General features: G+C 38.8%; 1 protein-coding gene across 1 annotated transcript in view; it reads left to right on the top strand.

Annotated features, from left to right (window-relative positions):
* The window catches only part of LOC147322265 (cadherin-12-like), a 100807-nt gene that overhangs the window by 51128 nt on the left and 26637 nt on the right, over window positions 1-23042 (top strand). The window contains exons 3-6 of the mRNA XM_086306747.1: window positions 592-886; window positions 5223-5342; window positions 7524-7691; window positions 10115-10302. Coding sequence (XP_086162873.1) covers window positions 592-886; window positions 5223-5342; window positions 7524-7691; window positions 10115-10302 — 771 coding nt within the window. The remainder of the gene's footprint in view (window positions 1-591; window positions 887-5222; window positions 5343-7523; window positions 7692-10114; window positions 10303-23042) is intronic.

Here is a 23042-nt window from a genome sequence, read left to right as displayed (position 1 = left end):
TTTCGAACACCAGCCCAGAACTTGTTTGTCTTGTACAAAGAGAGCTGCCACTGTCCTGGGTTTATATACAAAGAGGTTCTCTTGCTGGAGCTGTGATACTGTGAAACTGTGCTGACTCCTCTGGTTACAAGACTTTTAAGGTGAAGGTTGAAAATGAGTATTTACTTCAAGGATTTATAGTTTGAACTTTGCTACTTGGAAGAAAAAACAGAAAAAGAAAAAGAAACCCTCACATCTCCTGTTTTATATAAGAGAAAATTTTTTCGTCATTCATGATTAGGAATTGATCCACGATGTTGAAGAGTTATCACTGCAGCGTAATTGCACAGAGAGAATACATTATTTATGAGCGACTTAGCCTCATTAATCTGTGAAATGTTCTGAAAGCACGATCATTTTATTTTTCTCATGACTTAGTGTTTTGCAGATCTGTGCAGAGAAATGAATTTGCTCTTTGATGCGCAGTCAGTTTCCTTGGCTGTCTTTGTGAAATAGTCTTCCTTGACAGCCCTTCCCCGGCGCATTCAATGAATCATTATATGTGCCAATGTTTGCACTCAACCTGTCGTTTTTTTCTGCTTTGTCTTGCAGCTACACACTGACCTCGATAAGGGGGACAGTGCAGTGAAGTACACTCTCTCAGGAGAAGGGGCTGGCTCCATTTTCACAATTGACCAAACAACGGGGGACATCCATGCCTTAAGAAGTCTTGATAGGGAGGAGAAGCCTTACTACACCCTGCGCGCCCAGGCTGTTGACATCAACACCAATAGGCCCCTGGAACCTGAATCAGAATTTGTAATCAAGGTCCAAGATATCAACGACAATGAGCCCAAGTTCCTGGAAGGACCATATACAGCCAGTGTTCCCGAGATGTCACCAGTAGGTAAGTAATCATTCAGAGTTACTTTTAAATACTTGGATCAGTATCATCATCGGCACACCGCAATTCTCAGCATTGAAAACTTTATTTTTTCCACTTTGGAAACACATAAAGTTCTCTTTCAGGCGCATCTTTACAACCACAGGGTAAGCCTGCTCCCCCCAACAGATTTTGACATTTCAGAGGACCATTTATTCTTGGTGTGCCCCGAGTGAATTGCACTGCTTTGTCTTTCAACGTTATCCCCAGGGAGAACAGATCAAGGTAATTCACGGGGAAAAAGGCTCCTCTTGATGTGAACTGCAATAAAACCCTCAAAACTCCAAAATCAGCACTCTTTGGAGAATTGGTAGGAAAAACAGGAACAACGCAGCATAACCCCAGTGAACACTCCCAAATCACAGGCTGCATGGTAACTGTTTATTGTAGAATAAGAAAGCGACTTTTAAGTTTATCAAAAGAAAAACATCTGTTGTGACCATGGAAACAGTGTACAGATATGAAATTTAAACAGCACCCACACACTGGATTAATGGCGTTGCTTACAAATAGCTAGTTGTTGGGCTTCTGAGGTCCAAAGAAAAGAAAGTCAAACAAGCACTGATGATTTATACTGTGACTTTCATTCTAAAGCATTAGCGAAAACTTCACTTTCCATCAAGCGACTGGATAGTACAGTTCATTTGTGAATTTAATCAGTGATTACATCTGCAACAACCCCACCCCCCACCCTGTTTGTAACACTAGCTTCCTGCTATAAGTGGAAAGTCTTAAGCGGAAACACCCCTGATGATATCATATGCAAAATGATTGGTGAAGCACCCCTGATGGTATCATCATAGTCATTTTTTCAGCCTTTGCAGAGCTCCCTCAAGATCCATAGAACACATACTCCAACTGTTTTTACAGCTTGAGTAATACTCCCTATGGTGTTATGACTAAAATGACCTTCGTGCCCATTTATTGGACTGCCCATTTAACTGATATTGGCAATGTGAATAAGCTTAACCAATATGTGACTGATTACTGTTTTAGGAGAAGGCAATATCTAAATGTATAATATTCTGTGTAAAAATAGTAAGAGTAACCTATTTCTACATTGAAGAATATGTATATGTATATTTTTTAAATAATATCTAGTCTGTATAAAGGTTTAGTTGTGTGTTGGGTGATAGAACTGTTATTCCAGGTCCCATTAAAAAGTAATGGTGAAACCAAGTTGGTACCAATTTATACAGAGGGACATTACTACCAGAAATGTCTTTGTTGAGAATTCAACTGTGTGAATTCAGCCGCAGCGGCCAGTGTAAACAACAACCCACAAGGATGCCTATACTGAGCTGCAACCATTGGATTAGCATTAAACCAAATGAAGTCATTATCAATATTTATAGCAGCAAGACTTGGGTGATCAATGGGCTCATTAACTGCTACATCTCTCTTGTTGTCTTTGTTAGCAGGGCAAAATAAAAGCTAAAAGATGCTGAGCATAAACACTGGCAGATAGAGTCAAGTAATCTATTTGCCCTCGTGGTAATAATCCTTTGTTAGCTATTAGCTTATCCATGAAGTTTTTAGAAAAAGTTAATGTGCTGAAACGACTGTACCTTACTGTGCAAAAGTCTCCTCTAATTTCTTTATATTTTACTCCCAAGGAGCCAGACCAAAGCACCTAGCCCAAGGGATGAATCACCTTTGTATCTACATACAGTATATATGAAAATGTAGCAAAGAACCAATTTTAAATTGTATCTTTAGCCAATATGTTACTTGCAGCCTGTCTCAAAAACTCATAATTTGTTCCAGCTTCATTAGTTCAATTTCTGAAAAATCCCAATTACACCAACAAGATGATTTTTAAAGAGCTAAAAACTAGGCATATCTGGGCATTGTGTGCAGTGTGTCCTTAAAAAATCTGAAGAAACTAGACAAGAGGAGAACAAAATTGTTATACCTAAAAAAAATAAATCTGCGTACTGAACAGTATCTGAAAGTCACGCCCTTAAGAAGGTCAAAATCCAGCAAAGACCTGATGAAAGACCTGAGAGATATATCTGACCCTTAAGCTGATGCATCTGCAAAGCCTCTTCAGAAAAAGTCTCAGTGGATTAAATGCTGTTGAGGTAAATGAGGAGGCTGAGGTATGCTAAATCACTGACGAAGTGGACAAAAATGGACCGTAGTGTCAATAGGTCTAATGGAGTGATGAATCTGAAATTGTTGGTTCCAGTTGTTATCCATATGTACAGAGTCAGGTACAAGAGTGTGTGTCTGCAGCCATTTGCAGGCACTTCAGCTAGCAGTATTGGGAACCTGGTCAAAATTGATTAAGTTACAAACATATAAAACTACTATCAGATTTTGATCCACCATTCAATATCATCTGGAAAGTCTCTGACTGGAAATAGCTTTATTTTTTCAGCATGGCCATGCTTACAAAAGCATTGTAAATGCAGTGAAAGCATATCTGTATAGAAGACACAGTGCTTACCAGAGCTCAGACCTCAACATTATTGAACTTTAACTTAACAGAGGACATAACAAAAGGCAGTCAACATACAAAGAAGAGCTGTCTGTGTTTCTTTGAAGACACTTGTCAGGCTTGAATGTCCTTCAAGAAGCCTGGAGAACTATTCCTGAAGACTACTTAAAGAAAGGACAAGAAAGTTTGCCTGAGAGAGTTCAGGCTGTGTTGAAGATTAAAGGTGGCGATACCAACCATTGACTTTCAAGCTCGTTAAAATCCGTTCTTGCCTTATATACTGTTTTTCCATGCACCAGAGTTCTTGACTGATGCTCACTGTATTCATTCTCTTCTTTTTTACTTCATATTTCATTTCAGTGTCATTTGACTTCCTCTACACTCTACTGAAACACATCATCGTCATTTTTTTGAATACTGACTGAAACGAATTGAATATTTAAAGTTAGATAAATACAATATATTTCCTTTTTGCAAAATGTTACCAGCAGTGACCTTTGAAGTCACTTCTTTCATCGTATTCCTACTTATGCATTTGAATTTCCATAATAATAATAATATGAGTAGAATTTATTTGACTTGTTTATAGCCCTACACCTAGGTTGGTGCCTGCTGCGTAGGCGTATGATGTGCTTAAAGTCTCTCAAACTCTCTCTGCATCTGAGCTCTTACTGAAGCGGATTTCCTCTCCTTGGATGAACAGAAAAGGTGTTAAGTGTATTATCTCATCTATTGTATACCGTGTTGTAACATGATGCAGTCCTTCTCAGGTATGTCTAATCAGGCACATGTGGAGGACTGAAACACTAATCCCTCACACCATGTTTAATTCCATTGTTACCATCTCCTCAGACTGAAAAGCCTATTTAGTATACATCAAGTTCTTTATAGAGAGCTAAAATCTTAGCAGAATTCCAAGCAACTAATAATAATAATAATAATAATGGATTGGATTTATATAGCGCTTTTCAAGGCACCCAAAGCGCTTTACAATGCCACTATTCATTCACTCTCGCATTCATACACTATGCAAATACAGTCCCCGTGGTCAGCCTCTCTTGATCATACTAAGTATCCCATAAATGCTTCAGCTATATTGTGCACAGCTATCCAGACGTAGGCATGCGGTTGAGACGTGGACGTATGTGCACTGCGAGTGAAGCATCAATGTCAACCTGTCTGCAAGTCCTCCTAAACAATTGGTCCATCTGCACGAGAACCCCCAGAAATGAGTTGTGGAGTTGTCAAACAGTCATGCTGTCAAGGCATCACTTATTGTTTCCTCACACTAGAAACTTTTTATTAAATCTGTTTAATTCCAATGCATTTAATCAGGATTGTGTTAGTGAAATAGTGTTTTCACTGCCAGCTAGTTAAAAGGGATGAGCAAAACATCCAACAAGTAATTATTCTGTCCCTGTTACTGAAGGAGTTTGGAAGACTGCCATCTTAATACTATTCTTGCCATGCCCCTTTGTTTTCTTAATGGTTACACTGTATAATGAATAGTCACATAAGAGTTTTAAGAGTTTTTGATAACCAAAAACATAAAACTGCTGCTCTATTGTTAAAGAACAGCTACTTTTTAGCGATGCACAAATCAACACACACAACAAGAAAATTGAACAACTTCCCAGCACATTATTTCTCCTCTGCACTCCTCCTCATTGCTCATTGCACTCCATCAGGGGCTCTGAATGTTGCGCATTAGCTGAGGCTTTCTCGGCAGAGATTCACCATTCATTAGTGTCAGGTGAGATTGTTTAGCAAACTGATGAGGTTCAAAGAGTTTGGATCTTGGTCTAATGAAGAAAGCGATTAGATCGAGTCAATATGTCTTCTGACTCCTGTCTGCAGGGACATATGTGACGCAAGTAACAGCCACAGATGCAGATGACCCTACCTATGGAAACAGTGCCAGAGTGGTGTATAGCATCCTCCACGGGCAACCCTATTTCTCTGTTGATCCCAAAACAGGTAAAGTACTTGTGTTTTTTTTTTGTGTGTGCTGTGAACAGATTTAGAATTTAAACAAAACAATAATGCAATGTTTTGCAAATCTCAGAAACCTATATTTTATTCACAACAGAACATATAAAGCATATCAAATGTTAAACTGAAACATTTTATCATTTCATTAAAAAATATTGTCTCATTTTGAATTTAATGGCAGTAACATGACTAAAAAACTGGCTGAAAAACTAAGTGGTACTAAAAAGAAACAGCCAGAGGAACCTTTTGCATTAAGTTTCTATTAATTGGCAACAGGTCAGTAACATGACGGGGTATAAACGAGCTTCTAGAGAAGCAGAGTGTCTAAGAATTTAAGATCAGCAGATGTTCACCAATTTGTAAAAAAACTGCATCTACAACTTGTTGAACATTTGTAGCATAGATATAGCATTAAAAATAGTCATGATTGTGTTATGAAAATCACTTAATTATCTCATGAACACTTCCAGAAATAACTGGCTGTTATCCACGATATCCAAAAATGCAGCTTAAAGCTCTAGCACGCAAAGAAGAAGCCTTAAGTGAAGATAATCAGGAAACACTACCCAATTCTCTTGGCCAAAGTTTGTTTTAAATGCACTAAGTCAGGACGCTACCTGACCCCATTTTTTTCAGATATGTTGCTGCAATCAAATTCAAAATGAACAAATATTTTAATGAAACGGTAAAATGTCCAGTTTAAACATTTATGTTTTCTGTCTTCCACTGTGAATAAAATATGGCTTTATGTGATTTGCATTGTCCCAAGAGAATTTGGTTTTTATCAAACGTGTGAGCATGTGTGAGAATTTAACACTCGGGAAAAACAGGCCTCAGAATTAACCTTGGGGCAATAAGACCTGAGAATCTGAATTATTTATTTGAAGGTTTAAAATTGGATTGTAGGATGTGCTACACTAAAACCAAACTGCTCTAACATCACACATTCACCTTGAATATGGTGAATGTCATTACTTTGTTACTGAATCTCAGGCATATAGATGCTGGCTAGCCAGTGTTGTGTGCATATAGAGGTAGGTAATTTTAACCAGTATCTATCTGTCTCTGGTGGTGAGACATTAAGAGTGTTGGTTATTTCCATCTTATTTATATGTGTGCTTTGGTCTCATGTGAAGGAAATGGCACTAAAAAGGTTGTGGAGTGGCAGCAGGGGGAGCATGGCAGATGATGGCTCTGAATCTAAAAAAAAAATCGAAATAAAAAAATAAAGAATACTGTACTTTCATACTGCCAGTACTTGCTGGTAGTAGGCCGCTGTTGGCTTGCTTTCTGGAACTGTTCAAAGCATATGAAAATAGGTTCATACATATCACACAGCCAGATATGGTGGAATCTGTTGCTGATTATGCTGCTCATCCCAGAGCTTTACAGAGCACCTACTGTGACTGTATTTCAAACTGAAGCTGGAAAAAAATCAAACTGTTAAAGCAAATGTTTGCCCTGCTGGGTCTGCAGCTATCTACAAACGCACATAAACAAGGGGAACAAACACTAGGAGGTAAAAGGTGAGCAAAGGCAGGAGGACAACAATATACATAAATCACCATGCATGTCACAGGGAGAGACACTCTCCTTCTTCCCAAAAGAAAAAGATGACAGAAGTTTAAAAAAAAATAACTATAGTCTTTGATTTGGATTCTTACATGTTAGATGTTTGCGGATCAAATGGGACATCCTCACCAGATTGAGTAGAATGAGAAAAGGAGAAAGTGTGGACCCACCTATGCTGGTTGCCTCTTTTTAGCCTGCCAACCTCCCACTGACCTAGCTATTAATCTGCAGTACAAACGCTCTCTGATCTCAGGGTCTCTGATCCTCAAGTGAATCATTATATGGCTTCACCAGAGCTCCCTATTGAATGTCAAGTGTTTCCAGTTTGTAAGATGACCTCTATTTCAGCCTTGGTCTGAGCACATATGCAGCTTCTTACACGGGAGTCAGCTGCTTAGGTGGAAATATATTGTGCTTTTTGTAGTAAATTGTGGATCTGGCATCAACTGTTTTTTTCTGAGAATTGTATGTTCACCACTCTTTTTCCCTTTGTCTCTCTATCTCTCCATCTCTGTCTCTCACTATCTGCTCTTCCTTCTCCGCTATATCTCTTCTTTATTATCTGTATTTCTCATCAATCTTGCTGTACACCAGGGGTTATAAAGACAGCCTTGCCCAATATGGACAGAGAGGTGAAGGAACAGTACCAGGTATTAATCCAGGCCAAGGACATGGGGGGCCAGCTGGGGGGACTGGCTGGGACCACCACCATCAACATCACCCTCAGCGATGTCAACGACAACCCACCCAGGTTCTCTAAAAGTGAGTGCACTTTGCAGAAAACAACGTCTTGGCTGTTATGTAGAGCAATGATGATGGAGATGACCTTATACAGGTTCACACATTTTTTTGATAATGAAATAAACACTGTGCAATTACAACGGGGCAGGAGGTATTCATCATATCTACTCTTTGTAATTGCTTTTCATTATTTGTCATTACTGCCTTACTGTCGTAAGCAGTCGTAAGCAATGGCCTGTTTGTTTTGCATGATTGCATCTACTGCTACTACTCCTGGCAAATAAACCGGGGTTGGTTTTATTTCGCTCATGGGGCATCCTTCTATATTTGGATCAGATTTGAGCATGTCGCTGATGCATCAGGGATTGAGCCAGTGTATTTAAACTCAGTATTTTACTCAGTATTTTATATAAGCTGCTAAACAGATTAATTCAATTGTAGCGTTCACCAGGTCATGTAAGAAGCCATGCAGGGGAAAAAAATCCACAATTCTGTAAAATCATTGATCTGTGAAAGCTTCTCTGCATATACTGAGCATAAATATTAAACTCTCTGCACAATGTTTTCTATTCCAAGCCAGCAACTGTATGACAGGAAAGCACAAATACTGCTCTGTATTGATGCAGACTTTTTCGGTATTTCAGGTGACACTGAATGGCCTCCTCTGAATGTAAATAGATGCAGTCAGACGGTCAAGCTCCTTTGGCTGCAAGGAAAAGCTGATATTTCCATAATGCTGTCACAGCACAGAGGTTTGGGCCAAGTATGGTGGCTCCTCTGCCCTGTCCTAAATCCTGCCTTTGTCTTCTTCTTTTTTCCATTTATATGGGGCTTGCAGGTTTAAATAATGTGCAGTGGTCATGAGTAGAAGCACTCTTTCTGTCTGATTCAGTAATATATTGCCGTATGAACCCACCACACATCTGTCTTTCCGTTGCTTGTTATTATAGATTATGTGTTTGGGAACTGTCAATCCCCTAAACCTCTGTGATGGAAAGCCAGCAGATGCCATTACTAATAGCGGTGTATAGTACATGCATCTGGCTTAGCTGAATTAAATCATAGAAGCTTGTTAACCCAATGACAGTGCCACATAACAGCTGTTTGTTACCATCTAATAATTTATAACTTGATTTTTTTTTCACTCTGGGGTTTACAAAAAGTTCTTGTTCTATCCTTGAAAGGACACGAACCTGAAAAGACTTTGAAATGACAGGATGTTCTTGAGAGTATTTGATTATTTATTGATTATATTTAATCACAGCTCCTGGATTCACACATATGCTGCAGCTTTCCTCTCTCAATCCTTGGATCAATATGAAGGAAAAAGCTATGATCCACAGTAAAATTGAGGAATAACAAATGAGTCCTAAGATAGTACGCTATTATTTTCTTGTGGTATTGGACAGTTGGTGGTTTTGTTTTAGCATATTTATTTTTGAGAACCAAAGTAGGAATCCACTGTTATCAGAAGCACAATCACACAATTTCTTCTGCACATTTTGTTCTCTTTATTGATCCTTTCTAATCCTCAAGTTCAAGCAAGATTTTATTTGTCAAATAAAGGCTGAGCAAATAAAAAACGTGTAACTGGTCTTTGCTGCTTTTTTTTTTTTAAGTATTGATTCAGTATGATTGGAATTTGCTTATTAAAATGGCAAAGCAGTGAAGCTGGTGCAGCGGTCAGGTTCAGCTGCTGGACTCTGATTAGACGTGCTTGCTAATCCAGTCATCATGAATAATATTGCAGTGCCTTCTGACATTGCATCATTCTGAGATTTCTTAAACTTATATAGATTGCAAGGACAAAATCAGTGGTGTAATTACCCTTAGACGTTCCAGGTCCACTTTCAGTGTTCTACTGAATCGCCCACACCACCTCCTTGAAGTCACTAGGTGTAGGCACTTGATTTTTAATGCAACAGTAAAGTTTTAATTTCTCTGGCAGCAGCAGAAACTGATAGTTCAAACTGATATCCTTCTGAGCCAGAGTAGGGAAATTTAGAATGAAAAAAAAAAAGAGATGAATTTCTATCCACCACCTGGTGTAAGTGATAATCAATCAACCTGCTGCTTGTTTGCTTATGGATTTCTTCCCAAATCCTCGGCAGAAATGTCTGCTGTTGGTAGTATCAAAGCCCCTGGACTCTTGTGTATGTTGGTCTTACAGGTTGAGCCAACCAATTTCAAGGAGCCGAGCAGCCTTGATGTCCAAACACGTCAAAATTGAATAATATCATGCCTATAGCTACAGGCCTGACTTCAGACAGAGAATATCAGTTGCTTTGCCTGTGGGTGGATAAGACATCCTTGGCTCGGTGAGAGAATACTTAAAGCACAGAGGATGTAAGGAGCTCTACATTTCCATTTGATGACAACAGATGATAACAAATGAGTCCTGTCTGATTTATATAAACACATTTTTGTGTTGTTGTTGTTGGCAGGTTTCTTTCACTTGAGAGTGCCTGAATCGTCTACAGTGGGCTCTGCTGTTGGGAGAATCAAAGCCCATGACCTGGACATCGGAAAAAATGCAGAAGTGGAGTACACAATTGTGCCGGGCGATGGAGGAGCCATGTTTGATATCACTACCAATGAACACAACCAGGAGGGGATCATCATTCTCAGAAAGGTAGCTTCTCAGAATTGCTAATTGTTTCAAATAATGGTTGCGTGTTTTATTAATGACATTAACACACGCATTTGCTGGAAGCGTTGAGTTACCAGAAATGGGAAAAGACCGGACTGTGTCAATCTCTACGGGTCAGGCTGTTGCAGTAACCTGAGCATATTTAGTTACCAGTGTTGGTCAAGTTACTTGAAAAAAGTAATCAGTAACTAATTACTGATTACCTCTCCAAAAAAGTAATCCAGTTACTTTACTGATTACTTATTTTCAAAAGTAATTAATTACTTAGTTACTTTTTAAAAACACAATTTACAACCTGAAGAGGTGATAAAGCGATAGATCTTTCAGCCCAATTCTACTTTTTCTGCATAATCCATCATACAAAATGTAATCAAATGGAAAAGTATCTTTTTTTTTACTTGTTTTATCAGTTTTAATCTTTTAACTCACAGTACAATAATATTGAATGGGTTGCATTGTTGTATTTTGTCATGTTTCTCAGGTCTTTGTCTGAATTTCTACGAACATTATTGCTAAGGATTGTCTTATTGCATTGGAGTCACACTGGGTTAAATATGTACACTTGGGTTTTAAGGGGTATTTATTATTTTCTTCTTTTTTTTGGGTTGTATGGAAGCCCCAAACGCAATTTCATTGTTCTTGACAATGACAATAAATAAATAAATACTAAAAAATACTAAAACTTTATGCATCAAGCAAAAAATTTAATTATATGCACCATTCTCTGACTTGAATAAATTAGTTTAACATTTAAACCTATTTTCTGCACATTCCAGCACATAAAATAAAATATTTATTGTGTTTACACTCAGTCTTTCAAATAGAAGCAAGTAAAACACAGCAGAAAATAAATAAAGTCAAAGACTCAGCGGTCCTTTTGCTCTATTTTCACCTGTAAAGCAGGAGTGGGGAGGCGGAGGTTTCCCCTGGTGCAGGTGTGCCGCAGCGGTGAGTGGAAGAATCCGCGAGTGAATTTCCCATTATATCCTTGTGCACTCAGTGCTTGTTTAGGGCTTTTTTTTCGCTGTAAAAAGAAGTTTTCTTCCCACGCACAACGGACGCTAATGTTTTTGTCACTTTTTATGGAATCAAACTCAAAGTAAGGTCAGTACTTCCACGCTTTAAACGCTGCACGCTCATACTCTCTCCGCACTCGATATATTATCCATTGTTGATCTGCACACAGCTGTTGTCACTAACGGCGCACTCGCTTACGTCACTGTCATGAGACATTCTCGCAAAAAAATCACGGTTTTAGTAACGCAGTAACGCAGCATTCCTATGGGAAAGTAACGGTAATCTAATTACCGTTTTTGCAATAGTAATCCCTTACTTTACTCGTTACTTGAAAAAAGTAATCAGATTACAGTAACGCGTTACAAATAACGCGTTACTGCCATCATGCATTGTTTTTTGTTATCTTTACACCCAGGATGTCCACATGGATAATATTTTTAGTAGTGTGATTATGAGTTTTGAGCACTGCAAAAGGTTTTTGTAGCATTTTTAGGCCATAGCAACAATATTCAAATAAGTGAAAATGTTCAGGTAGTCCCTCTTTATGTTATGTTGTATAATGCTGGACTAGGCAGATGCAAGGGCCACAGCTGTGATCTCTCAGTTGTGAGATGTTGCTCTCTGCTTGAGTCCTTGCTGTCCATGCCTTAAAGCACAGCACGGAGACATGGCATAACTCTCTCTGAGCGCCTGTGCTATATAAAGCATTCACTCAGCACGTCAAGGCTCATTTAGTATGCCATATGTTCTTTCTGGTAAATGGATTAATACATCGAGAGCATTGTGACCCACAGCGAGAGGTCTTGGTTGCTGGCTGTTTTGAACCACAGAGCAAAAGTATCTCATTTAATACCAACTTCTTTCACCACACACAGCATTAGAGTGGCCATGATATGACTTCACAAAATGGTAAGTGGCACATAGTGATATTAGTGAAATGTATTACTCCTAGGATAAACCCACTGAGATCTGTCATCACATTTTCGAGGGGGGCCTGTAACTGCAAGAGGTGAAAAAAGGCCATTACAGCCACAGACTAAAATTAGAGAGAGAAATAGAATGGTCCAGCCAGCGCAATCACTTCTAATCTGCTAAAATGAAGCTATATTAAGACTGATTATGCAATCCATTATTACATTTAAATATGTATAGACAGTGCTGTGCAAAAGTCTTCAGCCACCTACGGGGAATGGAAATGGGGAATAAGTTCAGTGATTTATTGAAATGTGCATACATGGAGACACACTATGTTAGGGGAAAACAGAGTTTGTACAAGTCTGATTAGCTTGAAAGTACAAAGGAGTGTTAGGGCCACATTAAGAACAAAATGCAAAATGCCTTGGCACTGTCGTGCTGTGTGATACAACATACATTCTCTTTATTGCAGAAGAGTGTAACCATTGTTTCCTTGCATTTGTCCATTGCCAGCCATTTTGCTTTGTACAAATCTGGCCAACTCAGAGTTTGTGTGCTTTTTTTGTTCTGAGCAGATGCAGATTTCTGCACCGTTTTTTCAACGTCCTTATAATTATCACCACATAGTATTTATGTGCTAAAAGAGGGATAATTTCCTTGTAACTGTAAGTGTAATTGATTTCACTACAGAGGGCACTTTGTATAGAGCATAACAGCTGCAGGTTTTTTTCTTAAAACCACAACAGGAATCTTCACATTTCAACTTTTTTCCTGAAATAGAATTTTGACTTTATTCTCAAAATGATTAATAATGTATATATTTTTTTCTTAATGTGGTCCTGATACTCTGTGGTATGAAAGTCAGTATTTCCCATGACCAGCTTTGAATCAGAATCAGAATACTTTCTTAATCCCTAATGAAGGAAATTATGTAATTTTGCTTTTTGCTTTTTAAGATAGTCTGAACCTGAAGTTTTCTTGTCATGGACTAGTAACTAGTTTTTGAAGGACATTCAAAGCTTTTCTTTGGATGTTGGTCATGATGATCTCACATTGCTACATTAAAGTTGAGATACGGGCTCTGTGTTGGCCAATCCATGACCAAAAGCTTACCATTGTGGGGTTTTCTGTGCAGGTATAGTTCGACTGAATTGGCAGTGTGTTTAGAATCATTGCCATGCTGAAAAATCAAGGTGTTGCCAACCAGATGCTTTCCACATTGCATTACATGGTAAATTAAAACCTACGTTTGTAGTTCCATTCATTTTTCCTAGATCCATAACACCACTGGCTGAAATGCAAAACTATGACAGAATGTATCATAAATCCAACAAAACATGAGAACAAATGATGTGTTTTTGTAACAGGGAGCAAGTTACAAATTTGGCATGATTTAATTTAAGTCTTTACAAAGTTGCTTGTTATGTATAGAGACAACACTGGTTTATCCAATGAGGTGCCTCTTTTATACTTGAATATAAGTGGTAAGTGGCTTAAGAAACCAAAATAAACATTCCTCTGTAAACAGTCAGGTAGAAGTACTGAAAGCAAATGAAGAAGCAGCCAATGTCCAAAGGGAAACTTTGAAAGACCATCAGAAGTATTGCTCAAGACCACCAAAATAAAATGTGACCTGTGCTGCTACTCCAATATCCATTGCAATTTTTTGGATTTGAATAACACAAAATTAGTATACATCAATTGTCCAGTGTCTGATTTTAAAACCCTTTGAAAAAATAAGCAGAACTGTGCAGAAACATTTTTGTGTTTTTTTTTTTTGTCATTTTTAAACAGGTTGAAAAGTTACATTTGAATTTACCTCCTTTACTCTCATTTACTTTCATTCCACTTCTGTGGTGTTAGCTAGATGCTGTATAGTGATCGAGTGTATTTACATCTGCACCTTAAATACATCACAAAGATGAGAAGAAAAAAAAGAGTGTGACCAGGTCTTTTCATTATTTTCTCATTGCTGAATAAGTGTCTTCGTGCCATTACTGAAAGCAACAGCCAGCTACAGGACACAGGCTGCAGGACACAAAAATGAACTCATTCAGCAATAATATGCATTAACCTGTCTATCAGATTTAAATGTTCATTAATTCAAGGTGCAGGAACGCTGTACCGGATTCTGCTGGTCCACTTTAACGCCTGAGTACACCTCATGATTCAACAGCTTGTAGAACCACCTTTAGCGGCAATAACTTGAAGTAATCATTTTTTTCTATGACTTTATCAGTCTCGTCACATCTTTGTGGAGGAATTTTGGTTCCAGCAAGGAACCAAAAGCAAGGTCCCAGCAAAGTGTTTCAATCAGGCTGAGTTCTGGACTTTGTCTTGGTCATTCCAGCACCTTGATTCTTTGCTTTTTCAGCCATTCTGTGTTATCTGTAGAGAGAAAAATCCAATTTTAGATTTAGACAAAGAGCTGTGACACAAAAAAGCAAACCTCTAAATTTCTTCAAGTCAGAATATCCTCATTAAAATCATTTATGCTCTGTTCTGTTGTGACCCTTTCTTTGTGATAAATCTGGTTAACAACGTATGTTAACACACATAAATAGACATAATGTCACTCTTACACCCACAGCAAAAGGATGATATTTCTCTTTGGACATTGAAAGCATTCAAGTCAATTGCCGTGGGTGGGTGAGTGCTGCATGGGCAGAGAAGAGTCACATTGCAGTCTCATTAAGGTTTCACCGGCCATCTCTTAAAAGGTACAGCTTTTAGAATGATGGCATGCATCACAAAAAAGTGCATTAATAGAATTTTATATAACTTTAATTACCACTGGATAGATTTTTTGCCTTCATCGGGCCATATTAATCAAAATCAAAGTCAAAGTGCCTATGTACACAGAAACACGAGCTTCCTGATGTTGATTTGTTTGCCTCTCCACTCTGTTTTGTTTTATGAAAGCATCAAGCATTACAGGCCTAACTAATACTGTGCAATATGTTGTTTTCAGCAGTGCACAAACTCATACCTTTCATTGCCATTTGGAGCCATAACACAATAAATAATAAACAGAAATGCTCACGCTTCCACAATTCTGCCATCATGCCAGTATCACTGGAACAGCTGGCAAATGTTTGGCTCACTATCTCAGAAAGTGTCATGTAACAATAGAGAACAAATAATGTGAAGGTGTAAAAGTTAAAATTACCCACACAAGAAACTACACAGATGCACTCATATAAAGTTTTTCATGCATTCTCGCTTTCTCTCTAACGCATGGACAAAGAAACATGCAGAAATATCAGCTCTCAATCACTTAGCAGCTGACACAAGTCTATTGTTACACTGATACCTTCGTATTCTTTTGCGTATTTCACTTTAGCAGGATGCAGCAGACCCCTGTGGTGAGTTTAAATGGCATTTTCTATCAGTGGTATTGAGATTCAAGAGAAAAGGGGGGAAAAAAGTGCAAAGGAAAGCTACATTTGCATGATGAAAAAGCCAGAAAATGTCAGCATTGTGGAAAAGAAGACAATATAAATGTCAGTGACTAAAGATTATGCTTAGCATGCTTTTATAGAAAACATTTAAATGTGTAATCGATAAGCCACAACTTTTTCTGTTTTTTTGTTTCTTTTTAAATACTTATTTAACAGCAACATTTAATTTTAATTTCATTTGATGTCATTAAATTTTTCTTGTCTCGTAATTATTTTTGGTTGTGTGTAATTGTGTATAAAAAGAGTCTTCCTTCACATGAAAAATCACTTGTAGAAGTTAAAGAAGTGGGTTTCACATTAAAACTTGCTTTCTTCACTAAAAAAAAAATCACTGCTAAGGAGTTACAACAGATCCGTTTTTGTCTCTCATTTTATTCAGGGACGGAGCATTTATTTCATCTGATTGCAGAAGTATTTGAAAAAAAGGTGCAGCCAATTCTGTCTGTATTTTGTGCCTTTCAGGCTTTTTCTGATGTAAGTGTCTAAAATTTTCTTTGGGGGAATGCGAATCTGCATTTGTTTTTCTGATCTATCAGACTGAGGTATTCGTTAACTGGTACATTTTTAGTACATGCCCCAGCACACGACTACACAAAGGTGTGTGATCCTTTGATCCTCCAAAAATATGCAGCTGAGTGAGTAATTGATTCACTGCTTAGTGTAAGAGCTCCCTCAGTATGCTCTATACGTGTGTGCATGAACATGTGCAAACCAGTGTGTGTAGATCATAGGCACGCGTCTGTACACTGAAAGCGAATAGTGGATATAGTCATAGCTGTAGATCATTATATCGTGACCTTCTCATTGATAGTAATGGAAAAACAGAATGAAACAGGAGGCAATTATAATGTAAATGAAGACAGTTATTTGTTTACATCAGGCATAGCCTCGATGGATGGCAGGGATGCATCTTTCCTGCTATTGTTTTACTTCCCATGTTTGATATGCTGCCATAACAACAATGCAGCATTGTGATGTATCCCCTACAGTAGCATGGTTCTGTACAAAGCCAGCATTGAAGGGAGGCATTCTGAGCCCCTCTAACTGACCAGACCCCCCACAGGGTAATTTGCCAAACAACACGTGCTCCGTCCCATCTGGTATTACGATATTAGCAGGAGTGAGAAAGAGAAAAGAGGAAGAATGAGCATTGCCTTGGAAAGGCGTGGGAAGCAGGTAGCCAGAGATGAAGCCTTTAAGAGTTGTTCACTGTGTTCCCCAGAATACTGACCTGCCTACGGACTTGTCTTTTTTCAGGTTGATAGACTATCCCTAGAGACAGGTGTGCAAATGTGCACAGATCACCCCTCACTCTACCGTTTCCCCTCCCTCTCTGTCTTTCTTGTCTTTTTTTTTTTACTTCCCTTCCTCTCACACACATTAAAAACAGTGGGGTAGAGACAAGAGCCACATTGTGCACAGAGCAGAGTTTGGCAGACCTCAAATTAAAGACTCAGGAAGGTTGGCTATGATAAGAGGATCAGGCTGAGTGTTGGGTTCAAAGGATGATCATCTGTTTCCCAGTCTACCAATACAGGGAGAGAGGTAAAAAAGAGGCACAGAGGCATAGGGGGAATTTGTACATCCCATCTGCAAAGCATAAGATTATGGGAGACAATAGGTAAATCCACCAATGAATTCCCAAAGAGACGTACTGACAAATGTGTGCATACAGAGGGACATACTGTACATGGAAAAGCATGCAGTGGCACACAGTGTGTTCAAATATCACTATAGGTATATGGAGAAGACTCGCACACCCACACATTGAGAGATCTTGCATGATAACCTTGGGTTACGACGCTAGAATAGTTTTCAGTCAGATTGAATGCTGTTTGTCCATTTGCCTGTTTATTTGCCTTCTCCTGGGAGGGAAAAAAAAAAGGCAGATATGTGTAATTGAAATGTGCGAGGCCTAAAGGAACAGCATTGTTTAATGACAGCTTGTGTGGCTCAATATTTGCTGGCTCACATTCAGGGAATCTATTTTAATACAGGACTATCTCCTCCCTGTAAAAACTGAATGCCCCCAGCGGCCACAGTGCATTGAATAAAGAGCATTTGCTGCAAACCTCTGGCACCACTTCCAAATCCATTACCACAGAGAGCGACAGTGGTCCATAAACCACTGTAGAGAAGTACAGACGACTTCAGTTGCAAGCTGCTGTATCTATAGCTTAACCATGAGTATATATAGACAACTGGGGTTGGTAAAATAATATATCTAGAACATATGTATGCAATATGCTAGGGAAAATCTGGACAGCTCAGCCAGATTTCCTGTAACCTCAGATGATAACAGCATTTCCATGCCAGTCCATCTTGCCTTACACCTACATGTATCTGGGCATCCTACTGGCAAATCTCCTTTTTTAAATAAATTTGAATTGAAATATTTTTATTTAAAAGGGGCAGTCTATATTATTGAACATATCAATGTAAATATGCCAGAGTTAGCCAAATGGCTATGTTTCATCTCCAGTGCCTGGCAGTTCAGACAAAATAAAATAAAATAAATAAATTTAACACATCATTAGATAAAACAAATATGATATGGTTCTTTGGATATTACAGTGTTTTGAGCTGCTGTTGGATATTTTGTTACAATGGTGTCATGTCTGGCATCGTTTTTGATTGGTTGTCAAGGTTTTCTATAGTTTATGTTCATGGTCTGGCTATTCCTTAGCAAGAGTGGAGTAAGTTTATTAATCAGTGGTTTGATGCTACAAGATGTTGAACTCCAATTATTCTCTGTGGCAAGCCTAACACCTTTGCGCTGAAGCTCTACAAACATGAGGGTGAAAATGGATTAATGAAATACATATTGTATAGAGATTTGTCCTCAGCTTTAATGGTCCAGTCTATTAAAAATCGGTTGCCATGGATTTTGAAGTCATCAGTTAGGATTGTTAGATTATTGTTAGTATATTTAAGTTGGTTGTCAAGGCAGTGTTGGAAGATCATTTCATAAAAAATGCACAGAAAAAGTGAAAACTTATAAACAGCACAAAGCGTAAACTAGACACTCTTTAGACAAGCTTCATCTTAAGAATACCAACTTTCAAACAAACCAAATACACAGAAAATGTGTCCACGCTGTAGGCATTTGTGCTTAAATTCTGTGCTGCATTGTGCCACATTTATAGAAACATACATGCAACAATAGCAAAAGTACACTTTACATAGAAATAAGTTTAGTGCTTACTATAAAAGAAACAATTAGTTTTACAGAGTCCGTGAACATAGGTGTCATTTGTCACTCTGTCCTTGGTGCTGAAACATCTGACAAAGAAAAAAATGGCTTGAAGGTTTCAAACTTAGCATATACTCACCAGCCACTGTGTTACCAACCACATCGCCACAATTCAGTAAATTTAGCCATGTAGACAAAGTCAATATGACCTGCTGAGGTTCAAACTGAGAAACAGGGATATAGGGATAGGGAATAAAGGGGAATGTGCTGTGGTTTTTGGTATCAGACAGGCATTTCCCATTCAAAAATCTTTCAGTTTACAGAGAATCTGAAAGACTGTGAAAAAACATTGAGTGGGTGGGAGTTCTCAGGGTAATAATCATTTTCTAATTCCAGAGGTCAGTGGAGACTGGACAAACTGCCTGGAGCTAATAATCAAATAACCACTTGTTACAACCGAGATTTGCAGAACAGCATCTTTAAAACACAAAGCAGATTGAATGGAACAGCTGAAGCCTACACCAGGTACAACTCCTGTCAGCTAATTACAGGAAACTGAGCCTTCAATTTGCCACAACTCACCAAAACTGGATGGTACGGAGGACTGAAAAAATGTCTTCTCTGACAGTCAAATTTAGGGTCAAAATTTGGTGCAAAAAACATGAAAATAGGGATCCATATTGCCAACAACAGGCTGCTGGTGGTGTTGATGCAATATTTGCACACTTTGAACACTTTTAGTACAAATTCAGCATGATTTAAACACTACACCACAGCTTCCCTGGTTGTTGTTGTTGACTGTGTCTGTCCCTTTATGGCCACATTGTAAGTAAGCTCAAATGATCTCAGACTGGTTTCTTGAACATGAAAGTAAGTTCACTGGCGTCCAAACTTACCAAATCAAAGAGCACTTTTCTGGGGCTGACAAATCTGCATCAATGCTTGATGCTGTCACAAGCACATTTCAGACCATATCTGAAAAGTTTTAACTGAGATAATACTTCATACAAGAAGTCTATAAGATTCAAGACTCCATCACTCTTGCTTATAGATGCTATGTTAGCGTACAAGCTGGATTATTTAATGTATTTAAATGTAAATAGAAAGAATGTCTTTCAAGATTTTGAGTTAATAAAGCAGCAGTCAAAGTCAGCCAATGAGTCATCCAGCTTGCATAAGGTGACATGTTTTTTCTGCTCCCAAAGAACAGCATGTTCAAGTGATTAATGTTATAGTGTTGCATGGCATTTAAGAAAAGAGTGTGCCACCAATAGGGAGCAAAACAAATTCGACTGATTGCTTGGTTTGCCTTTGCTCAAAATGTCCATATTTAGACTTCCCCATAGTCAATTGACTGTACTGAGAGAAGAAGCCTTTTTTTTCAGCCTTCCTGCCATCAATTAAGGACTTATGAAGCCATAAAGTGACTGCAGTCTAATTTCTTCATCAGACATGTCATTACTGTGCTGTTTGAACAGTAATCATTTCAGAGCATGAATGCTGTTAGCGCCTTTCAATCTCCCTGAGATACTAGCTTAAAAAAAAGGTCAAACGACAAACACAATGAACAAGCTGCTTGAAGGACCAAAAACTGTGAAGAATATTGGTTGAATGCAAAAGAACAAAGAAGACTGATTAGACAAAGGCACATTCATTCAAATGTCTTGAAATAACATGTCATTGTATTGTAAAACCATCTGAAACATATAATGCTCATAACCTATATATTTGTATAGGATAATTACAGTACCCCCCCAACAAACAAACAAACAAACAAACAAACAAATAAAAAACAAAAACAGACAAACATACACGCCAAAAAGAATCCCCCAAAAAACAGAGACCACGGAGTGGCATGATACTACCTAGTCCTGCTCAAAGACAAGAGTTGAAACTCATCTATTGATTAACGTGCCAAATGTTCCAGTAGGAGGTGAAATGAGTTATTTTAGGCCTGGTGTAAAAGGAGTCCAGAGATGGGGGGAAGCAGGAAACAATATGTCAGCACAGCGGGAGATTCAGGTGTCCAACACATGAATAACACCTTGCCGAGACGCCAAGCAGGGAGCAATGTGTGTGCACGTCTGTGTTTGCATGTGCCGTCTGTGAGCAAATACGTACAACAAGAGAAAAAGAGGAGAGAGAGTGACAAAGAGGTGGCTGAGGTGGTGCTGGGAGTCGATGAAGTGCCTTCTCTCTCCGGTGGCCTGGGGAGGCGTGGGTGTTATAGATTAAACTAGTGTCTCGGGGCTCATCTCATGGCTAACCCTGTCCTATTAAGAGTGGCAGCGCGAGTCTTTCACAGTCACTCTACTCAACTGCAGTGTGGACAGAGCTGCTGGCAAGGCTCTCACATGGCACTCCACTGTTGTGAACACTGGGGGGATGGAGATGCTTCGAGGCAGCCAAGGACACAAACCGATGTGACTGATGGCAGCACAATAAAGTGAGCAGCTCTTCTCCGCAGTGTTAGGACCCCCTGGTATTCACAGGGACATGAAATGGCTCTCTGGGGCATGTAAGCTTTTCTCTACTGATGATAAGCTCTTTGTGCTCTGTGGTCAGTTGACTGCTGATAGCACAATTGTGGCCCCAGGGCTTAAGTATTCTTCTGCATGGCCGAATTTCGCCGAACTGTCAGTCAATGATTGCGGTGACTTCATGAAGGTGTCATTCATTTTAGACAGCCCTACTAAACCGGCGACAAACCATGCCTCATAACTGCTCATCTCACAATCTCAGTGGAATCTGAAGCGACTTTGTATCCAACAAATAATGTGTTTAGCTTATTGGACTGGCTGTCATGTAGGCTCGGAAGGTATTGATCTCACAAGAAATAAGCATCCAGACAACACGCACTTTTGCTATTCAGAGAAATATGTTGGCTCACGCGGCTGCTATTAGAAATGTGTAATATTCTGGGCATGTTTGGCTTAACTTTGATTTGCTCTCGAGGGGGTTGGAGGGGTTGGTGATTCATAAGCAGTATTGTAAATATATAATACTGTGGTTAAACGGATTTAAAGCCGCTCTGCACATCACAGATTAACCAACACTGTTGGATTTTTCACCCATTTAATCTTCGGCCCTCTTCAGGTAACACAGGCATTCAGCACAAACAAATAAAATCAGCCCTCTAATGGCTTGCTGTGCTGTGATAATGATTCGTCAGTGGGAAAGACTAGATACAGTCCCGGCTTTTGGCAGAAAACTATCCCCCCCCATTAGCAGGTGAGCATAGCTGAAGTTGAAGAAGAGTATTGAACTCTGCTATTGTTACAGTATACTGAAGTGAATGCACAAACAAACGGTGAACTTATTAAATATGCATATCATCCTGCCTCTCACATCCCTAAAATAACCACCAAGGTAAAAAAAAACAAGACAAAACAAAAAAACAACAACAGCTGCAGCTAACACTTTATGCTGTTAAGAGAGAAAGCTGCGAAGGCGCGAGTAGAAACAGAAATGAGTGCCAAGTGAGACATAAATTACTTTTTTTTTTGGACTTGCCCTTATAATATCTCAGTATAAATCGTCAACGAGCTCATCCATTGTTCTGTATTCACACATGGGAATCTGTCGATGTAAGGACTTTTTAACGTGTGTGAAGGATAATACTGTACCTGTGAGACTATGATGCTGTGATTAGTCCCCAGCTCTGAATTAACAAATTCCCTTGGAACATAACAGGTTCAATTGGCAAGGAAAAAATAAATAAAGTTCCTTCATTCAGTATCACTGCCAGTGCAATGAAGGTGCACATTTACATATCAAAGGGCGCTGCGCCATGTCTAGAATTTCAAGTATGTTCTGTTGTGATGTTGAAGAGCAGTAGCACTGACATGAGAGGAACTTGGTTTGTCCTCCTTACAAATTCCGCTGTTGATACGCTTCCTTGTTGCGTCTGCAGTCACCCATAAAAAGGTGCATAACAACTGAAGCAATAATGAGACACTTTAAACATGTAATTGAATGGTATGCAACTTGTTTATGGACAATATACATGTGTGGATATGGGTAATACTTAGCAATACAGAGCTGGCTTCATAAGTAGGTCATCTTCGAAGGAGAGGGAGAAAAAAAACCTAAAATGATACATGCAGGCACAGAATGAATGGCTGTTTTTTTTTTTT

This window comes from Aulonocara sp. 'chitande type north' Nkhata Bay, linkage group LG9, assembly GCF_057382095.1.
Source record: "Aulonocara sp. 'chitande type north' Nkhata Bay isolate Kocher_YH1m ecotype deep benthic linkage group LG9, A_spYH_male_GT1.1, whole genome shotgun sequence".
NCBI lineage: Eukaryota > Metazoa > Chordata > Actinopteri > Cichliformes > Cichlidae > Aulonocara > Aulonocara sp. 'chitande type north' Nkhata Bay.
The sequence above is the reverse complement of the archived record's forward strand: the minus strand, read 5'-3'. Positions and strand labels throughout refer to the sequence as shown.